The following is a 9,184-nucleotide window of genomic DNA, read 5'->3' on the forward strand; positions in this document are numbered from 1 at the left end:
GTATTTGATAATGTTTTGAACCTTTAAAATATTGCATGGTAAAAACAGATGCTACACTTCATATTAGTGACAAACTTCGGTGTTTTTTGACAAGTTACTTTCATTTTTGCTTCTATTTTTAATTTAAAACAAGTTTCCATTCTCGGCAGGTTTCTAAGGTTCTTCTTCTACATATTAAAAAAAGTTCTTAAACAACTGAAGGGCACAGTACTGCTACTAGTGGTGGGAAAGTGTATTGCACCTTATTCAAAATCAATGTGGTCCCACGGCCCTCTGCGGCCCAAGTTTAAAAACTGTTGTTCTTCTGAGGCCCTCAAGGTGGCGCTCGCAGCCCACAATTGGGCCACAGCCCATGGGTTAAGAATCTCTGCTCTAGAGATTTCTAGTTAGTCATCAACTCCTGGGTTTAGTTTTCTTTAAAAAGGTTTAGTTATTATAGTAGAGATAAAATTCACTGTGATACTGATTATGCATTAAATGAACTGTAATAAAATAAAAGGTTAGTATTTGTAGCTGATCATAAAGGTCCAGATAAGATTACTGTATACATACAGTATGTATCTAAATGCATTAAAGATTCCATCTCTGGTTGTTTGCTCACCTGGACAGACAGCAATGTTGCAGAATTTGGTCTGTTTTTCTGGTCCGTCACAGGAGTCTCCCCCAAACTGCGGGGGTGTGCAGGTTCGTGTCCGGAACCTGTAGCCTCTCCCACAGGTGGATGAACACAAGCTCCATGGTGACCACTCATCCCACGCACCATGCACTGCCAACAGAGCAGCTAATGTCAAACTCATCAGACAAACACAAGAGCCTGGAATCCAGACAACAACAGGGAATAACTGGAAATAACACTTTCATTACTCTGCAGACATTCTTCTGAGAATACCCTCCATAACTGAATAGCCATCTGCCAGTTATGATACTGCGAGTAAACAGAAAGTAAATCCCTTGCATCCCTGTTGGACTGTAGAGCTGAGTCAGGTAGGTTATCTGTGAGTGAGGCGAGGTCGGGAAGAGGACCAGGACGGCACTGAAAGGGGACAGGACAGGGTGAATGCAGGGGCGAGGGCTTACCTGCACAAACAGCTGAGTTGTTACAAGGTCTCTGCTCTCGCAGTGGCCCACTACACTGGGTGCTGTAGGAGGAGGACACACAGAAACGAGTGCGACTCTGCCAGCCCTCCCCACATGTGGCAGAACACACACTCCACGATGACCACTCCTCACCTGAAGCTGAGTCTACTGGGCAAGAAGGGATAAGTAAAGGATGGGGCAGGGGGAGAAAGGAGGAAAAGAAAAGGGGGGTGGGCATAGCTAATTATCATGCAGGACGAAGTCTCTGTGGAGGAAGGGCTGCGACGCCTCCAATCGTAGCTTCTGCCTGAGCTACATTTTAGAAGCTGCCTTCATCAAAGGTTGAATGTTTTTGCGACTGAAGATGGGTCTAAGAATCACCACATGCTGGTGTGTCCGAGGGCTACATCATATACACCAGCCACTCTCCAACAGACAGAACAACAGCAATGAGAACAATTTCTTTTAGCTGGAAGTTGTAAACAAATGTAATGAAAATAATGTGCTTGTTGCTGGTTGTTTCAGACCTTTGTCCTTTGAACGTTAACTGTAAGAAGCCTAGATGCATTCCCTCTCATCTGGGAAGTCCACAGAGGCCAAAGCTCTAATGGTTCCTCCAAATTTGTCCATCACCCCATTTTAAAGAAGGCAGCCGCTGAAATGGACCTCAGATTTCTCCTGATGTCATATCCTTTGCATCGACTCCACATGGAAGTGAATGCCACTGCCTCAGGATATGTCAGTCATCTTTTCTCTTTCAGACTCTGCTGATTTAACGGGTCACTAAACCAATTAAGAATAAAAATGGGATGTCATGGGTGGGTGAGGAAGGGGAGGAATCCTAAACAGGAAACAGGCAACAGATAAGTGGAAGTGGCACCTCACTCAATGTCTGTTTCCTTACAACGATTTTGACCAGAAACTGTTTGTACCATTTAAACTAATATCTGCTGCTATGTCACAAACATTTCGACTGCTACAGCAAACGGCACAAGTGTCAGAAAAAGGAAAACATGCAGATTGGACTGAAGGTAAAATAAGGATACCTGAGCTCAGTTTCTGTTCATGAGTAAAAAGAAAAATGCTTCAACGTTTGGCAACACATTTTTAATTAGACTTCGTTTAAAAAATAAATATAAGACTGTTTGTATGCTACGCATGGAGCAGCAACACTTTGTCTTTTAAACTTGTCGTGTTCATCGTTGGCTGAGGGAGTGAAGTTCTGAGACAACCTGATTTAATGAGACTATTTCCTAAACAGACAGATACGTAAACTATTGTTTGCCAAATAATTATTAAAGTTTCCACATCATAAGCACTGAATCAAATACTTTCTTACAATTTCTGATTTACTACTCTAATGCATCAAAATATGTGGTTTATCAGAATGTTATTAAAACATTACATTGTACAACGGAGACTAAATTTGTGAAGATTTCTCAATAGAAATATAACTAGCATGCTATATCATCCAATGCTTTATTTACTTCCATTCTATTTTCTCTTCTAATATGGAAGCAAAGGCTACTTTCAATTTGTCATATCGCCTACATCAAACATAGATGCATAAAAATGATTATTAGCCATATTACAAAAAAAAGTTTGAAATTACTATTGGTCTTTAGAAAAAAAAGTTCATGAAAGTTGGATCATTTAGGCAGAAGCTGCTCTGGCACCCTTCAACATTTCTTCAGAAAGTTTAGTATGTGTTCTGCTCATGATGTGTTGTGATCAGAAATAAATTTTAGAGCTCCAGCTGTCTGTCAAATCTAAGTACTAAAGTACTAATCTGACTTTAGGTGTTTTCTCACTTCATAGGAACAGAAGGACTCAGTTTAATGAAGTACTCATCAGTAGTCCTCTGTAGAAACAGCATGGCTATGGGAGATTTTGATAGATGTGAATATTATGCCCCTCTTCCACTAGTGCCACTTAGTGTAGTGTCAGAACGGGTCAGTTCAGGTGCTTTTCCATTGACGTTTCAGGCCGGTTCCAGTGGGTGTGTTTTGGGCAGTTGGTGGAGGTGGTTTTTGGGTTTTTTGGAAAAAAAATTAATGCGCAAAATGAGAGATGGAAACACATTTGCCGAATAAGTTCTGAAATTTAAAAAAAATGCTAAAAATTTGAATTAAAACTGATGGAAACACAATTAATGTCACTGCTACAATTGAAAAAATGGCCCCTTGAGTCGTAATGGCAGCTTAGACGCAACCAGTGACTCCACCCCCTTGCCATTCAGCGACGAACAGTGTTCTGATGTCACATTTTAGTGTTGACTAGGACCACTTGGAACCACAATGAAGTAGGTACTAAAAAAGGGCTGGTTCCATGAATCTGGCCTAGTGGAAATGGCTTGGAAATGTACCGAACCGTACCGACACTACACTAAGTGGCACTAGGGGAAAAGGGACATTAGGTGGTCTGGTGGTAACCCAAGCTGCCACAGTGACTGATGCATGGGATCCCTCTGCGTCCCGTTGTCTTACCTGTCTGAGGACTCTGCTGTCCGCTGCGGGGCTTGTCTGCATCATCGCGCTTGCGGTTGTCCAGCGAACGAAGTGACTGGCTGCGAGAGAGATGGTGACCTTTGCCTAAAGGAGGATGAGGCAAGGCCAGGGGGGGAGGGGGTGGGTGGGTTAGCAACCAGAGATCCTTTATCAAAAGGCTTACATTTGGGACACAACCGTGACGAGATCGGTCACCCAAAACAGCATCAGCCAAACTTGGGACTTGTGTTGTTGGTTGTAATGTGTTGATGTGTTTTAGTCTTTAAGTGCCTCGGATAGCGCGGCTAATGGGGAAACAAATCTACATAAACTCATCATGCAAGGACTTCCTGTTGCAGGAGAGAAATATATCACTCATTCTACTCAAAACTTAAGAGTTCAGTGAAAGCAGCAACACTCCCTCGACTAAAACACTCAGACATGCACTGACTGAGTCACTTCAGTCTTCTGTGGGTGTAATGACTGAAAAACCTGTGAATTCATGGTCATATAGAAGGTAGGCCAGTTCTTATTTTTCATCTATCAAAGTCCCCTTTGCTCAGATACACACTACACTTAGAAACAGAGTTAGTAAGAAAACTTCTGATCAAATTAATAGCTCATGTGATGGAATATTAAGTAGACTGCATGTGATTTTAATTTTGGTGCTGTTAAACTTAGATTTAATTAAAAGGGTGCAATCTTCGAGAAAGGATGAATCCCTTCAACATGATTATAGCAAAACATTAACAATCAAGCAGAAATACAGTTTGATTGTTTGTTTTTGTTGTGTTGTGAAGCCTGAGAGGCAGGATGTCTGCTGAGTGTGCAGCTGCCTTACCTAACCCTAACCTCTAACCCTAACCTTAACTGCTAACCCTAACTAACCAAACAAAATGTGTATCCAGTGTTCCACAATCCCATTTATTTTAGTACAGAACAAGGTAAGAGCATTTGAAAACATTAATCTAACCTAGGAAACTGGGCTGGAGATCATATCCTAGTACTTGTAAGCAGACTTTAAGAAAACAACACCGAGCCACTGGTTCAGGAATGTGGACAATACTGGGTCCAAGTCCAAGCTAATGATGTAAAACCTTTCACCAGACATGTCCACTCTGTCAATAACAAAACCAGCTTTACCAGAGAGGATGTCAACAACAAGTTGTCTTTTCTGGACTGTCTGGTGGACATGGAGACAGACGGGTGCCTCAACATTAAAGTTTACAGGAGACCTGTTCACAAAAGATCAGAACCTTCTGTTTGATTCTCAGCACCCACTGGAACACAAGCTGTTTTGTCATCAAAGCTTTACGCCATCAGGTCCAACATGAATGGGAAAAAAATAATAATAAAATAAACATATCAACAAAACTCCAAACCTGTGGAGATCCTAACTGGATCTTCAACAAGTAAGAGAAACTCCAAACAACACTCCTCAGAACAGAACAAGGACAAGAATGGACATCAAAAAGCATCCTTATCCCATGTGTTGCTGGAGGGTCTGAAAAACTCTCTAAACACAAAATCCTGGGACAGTTTGAACTCAACAGGACTCTCAGACAGAGGCTGGTCCATCGTAAAAAACAAAACCCTCAAACCCAAACTGAGCGGTGTGTCTGCAGGTCAGAGCAATGAGGAATGTTCAGAGAATCTAAACCACCTGTCCACAAATCTAAGGCTCTGCACAGGAGACCTGAGTCAGGACTAGACTCAGCTGGTTGGTAAACACACGTGGGCCAGAGCTGTGACCATGATGAGACGTGATCCTGGGTTTACAAGGCTGATCAATAGAGGGTATAGAAACTAAAAAGATTATTTTGAAAACTTAACTAATGGCTTCTCTCCTGTCTGGATTCTCATTGTTTCAGGCCTTAGAGTGGTGCTTACTGACCATCTAATGCCTCCTTGCACCTCTGCTCAGATGAGATCATTGAGTATTTGAACAGATCAGCATGGATTTTGTCAAAAAGTAAGTTTAGGTGTTCAAAAAAGAAATGTTGATACATCGCAGGAGGAAGATAAACAGCTGATCAAAAAATAAATAAAATGTAATAAACAGTCCTAAAAATGTGGAGACATCAAAATTATGTACGGGCTACTCATTCCTGATCTGTTGTCATTTGAGTGAAAGACATTTTCTTTGTCTAACATTATGTGACAAGCACAAAGAGCCCTGACCTGAGCCCTTTAATTAAAACAGAGTGGAACAGCACAAAAACTAAAATCACTTTTACACACGCCACGTTTCAGCTGAGAGATGAAGACAGAGGATGAGGGGCTTACCCGAACAGGACTGAGAGTTGCACGGCCGGCCCTCCTCCACCACCCCCTCACACAGAAAGGACTCCTCTGGAGGGGAATGACAGGTCCGAGTGCGGGTCTGGATCCCACCTCCACAGTCACTGCTGCATTGCACCCACTGTCCCCACACACTCCAGCCACCTGGAAACACACACACAAAAAGGAGTCATAAGACGAGTACGTTTTGGAGCCGACCCAATGTGAGACGAACAGCAAAGTGACCTTAGAAAAGACAAACATGGCTGTAACTCATAAGATCATCATCATCATCATCATTGTTTATTTATAAAGCACAATAAAACCCAACATGCTGTACAAGAGCATAAAATAAAAACAATGAGCAATGTACAGTAATAAAATGGACAATAAAATCAAACAAAACAGCAAAGGCTGGCCTAATGATCCTGCTCTTCAGACTCAAATGCATGTTTAAACACATGAGTTTTTAACAGAGACAAACTCATTTAGAGACCCAGCAGACCTCACAGACAGTGGGAGRTTGTTCCAGAGCCGAGGTCCTGCAACTGAAAAGGCTCCGTCTCCCCTGGTCACAAGCCGAGACCTGGGCACAACTAAAAGCTTTTGATTTACAGATCTCAGGGATCTATTTGGAATGTGAGGCTGTAAAAGCTCAGTAAGATAATGAGGTGCCTAACCATTTAGACATTTAAAAACTAAAAACTAAATCTTAAAAACAATTCTAAAAAAAACAGGCAACCACTGAAGAGAATATAAGATCGGAGTGATGTGTTCGTGACGTCTTGTCCCTGTTAATAAACGGGCAGCTGAGTTCTGAACCAGCTGTAGACGACGAACCAAAGACTGATCCATCCCACAATAAAGGGAGTTGCAGTAGTCCAGTCTAGAAGTGATAAAAGCATGAATAACCCTCTCAAGTGCATTATGAGGCAGGTAATCCTTGATTTTACTTATAAGTCTCAGATGATAAAAGCTGACCTGTTCTTTAAATTTGAAATCAGAATCCAAAATCACCCCAAGATTTCTAACAGACACACGGCCAGACAAAAGGTCCAGTGGTCCAACAGCACTACTGTATCCTGTCAGTTCATCAGAGTTGTTGACACACCAGGTATTTCCGGGTTCCCTCGACATCCGGGTTTGATGCGTTGGGATGCAAAACATTGGGGTCTTTGAGTTGGGGTCCGTGGTTAATATTAGAGATCAGGGTTAATGGTTAATCTTAGGTAGTGGGGTCAGGGATAGGACATCTAGGGCGAATATCAGGTAATTTTAGGCTTTGGAACACGTAGTTGACGTGAATTTCCTACACTTTCTAAAAATGGTTAATTTTAGGGATCAGGGTTGATGGTTAATTTTAGGTACTAGGGTCAGGGACAGGATATCTAGAGTGAATAAAGGTAATTTTAAGCTTTGGGATGGTTAGTTTTTGTGCATTTTCTACACTTTCTGAAATTATGCCAAAGGATTCCACCCCATCTCATCAATAAATGACACGAGGGTGGTACCTGACGTGTCAAAACCGGACGCAGAGGAATCCTTGGAAAAGCATCAATATGTGACGACTTGAGAGTAAGAATGGGTTGTGTAATCCCTAACTCATACTCTGAGGCTTCACATTTCTGCTTAAAATGGGAGTCTGTCGAAGCATAAAAAGTAATGATTGGATGCTCTGCCATTAGGTGTCACCACGTGGATTCCCTGCCTCCAAACCTCCTGACATCCTGCTGTGTCGACCCCAGACTGATTCAGCCAAGCAGTCATACATCTGCAAGTTAGTTGGATGGGCTTCCTGACCAACCCTCAGGGTATCCAAGCTTGGACCGGCACCAGAACTCCACAGAAAATGCCCTTTAAACAACAATCATTGACTACACAGCTTTTGGAGTCACAGCTTTTCAAAATGGCTGTCGCACTCCAGCTATAGTCCAAATAACTCAGAGGAATCGGAACTTCTTAAAATCTTACTGGAAAACGTAAAGCCTGGCTGTTATGATGTTTTATTTATATATTTAACATGAACACATTCTTCTGGTCTTCTGGTCCTCATGCCCATCTCATACAAACTGAGGTCACATGCAAAGAACAAAGAAGTTACAGGTGCTATCTGGTTACACTGATATTTAAAAAAAAGTCTAATTTTGAAACTAGCTTCACATGTAAAGCAGCTGTTCTGTCAAAAAGGCATTAAAGCACTCATGAACACAGATGCATGGTGGATGAGGTTGTTTGTGAGAAAGCATGCAATGAGCATCACAGAGTGATGGGATCTCGTGGTGAAAAAGGGTCTGAGGGGACATTTTCTCCCTCTAAAACCGAGGCGTGATGAATGCCATTGTCATTGTGAAATTCCCTGTTTGGCCATTCTGATTTAATGCTCTCCATTAAGATGTGTGCCGATATGAGAAGGATGGGCTAAAGTGCTGCCGAACGACTCTCTGCCTGTCTGTGTCTTGCATGCTCATAAATGTTTAATGGCACAGACAGATGCCTTTAAGCCCCCACAGGCGACGACAAATATGTATTAATCTGCATGAATAGAACATGAAGTTGGCCCACATCCAGACACACGCTTTTAATTACCTGCAAATCAATTTCATTGGGGGTGGGGGGCACGATGTGATAGGGCACAGTGGAGAGCTCTTGATTCAGTCAAAAGAGTGAGGCATGAACACACACACACACACACACACACACACACACACACACACACACACACACACAGCAGCTGCGCATTAACGTGCCTAACGATGAGTTTGACAGTGAAAAATACAAATCAAACATGCAGACGTCTTTTCCTCAGAAACTAAATTTGCATTTGTTTTTAATCCGTCGCGTCCCACAAGCTCATCATTATTATTATCTAACATTATTTGTAAAGATGGTTTACTCTTAAATCTAACATTTGATTTGTCAGTTAGCTTCAGAGCAGGACTCTGCTTCACCCCATCTCAACAAATAAAACCAGATCAGTTTCAAATTGTGTGAAACTCACAGACGTCCCAAAGCTCCTGATGTTTTCAGAATAAGAACAAGTGGCTGGGTTTTGGTAGACTAGAACATCTCTGAAGAAATGTTGAAGGGTGCCGACGCAGCTGCTGCCAAAATAAACAATAAACAAACAAAAAAAGAAAAAAAAAACCTAAAACATGGATGTAACAACTGGATTGAGTTTGGACCATGTGCCCATGCGATCTACTGTAGAAGCTACGACACTAAGCAGAATGGGCAAGACTCTGGATTTACCATTACTGTACATGTTGGCAACATAGTGAAAAAAATGATGTAGAAATCATAAAAAATATTATTAATAATAACTGTATTATACTATACTATTA

The 9,184-nt window shown here is 41.8% G+C and overlaps 1 protein-coding gene across 1 annotated transcript in view; it reads right to left on the bottom strand.

Annotated features, from left to right (window-relative positions):
• The window catches only part of LOC106536135 (brain-specific angiogenesis inhibitor 1), a gene marked incomplete at its 3' end in the record, with an annotated part of 35,593 nt that overhangs the window by 5,873 nt on the left and 20,536 nt on the right, over positions 1-9,184 (bottom strand). Inside the window, 4 exon segments of the mRNA XM_014033332.1 lie at positions 602-766; positions 1,078-1,242; positions 3,564-3,668; positions 5,850-6,008. Coding sequence (XP_013888786.1) covers positions 602-766; positions 1,078-1,242; positions 3,564-3,668; positions 5,850-6,008 — 594 coding nt within the window.

Source organism: Austrofundulus limnaeus, unplaced genomic scaffold (assembly GCF_001266775.1).
Source record: "Austrofundulus limnaeus strain Quisiro unplaced genomic scaffold, Austrofundulus_limnaeus-1.0 Scaffold1699, whole genome shotgun sequence".
NCBI lineage: Eukaryota > Metazoa > Chordata > Actinopteri > Cyprinodontiformes > Rivulidae > Austrofundulus > Austrofundulus limnaeus.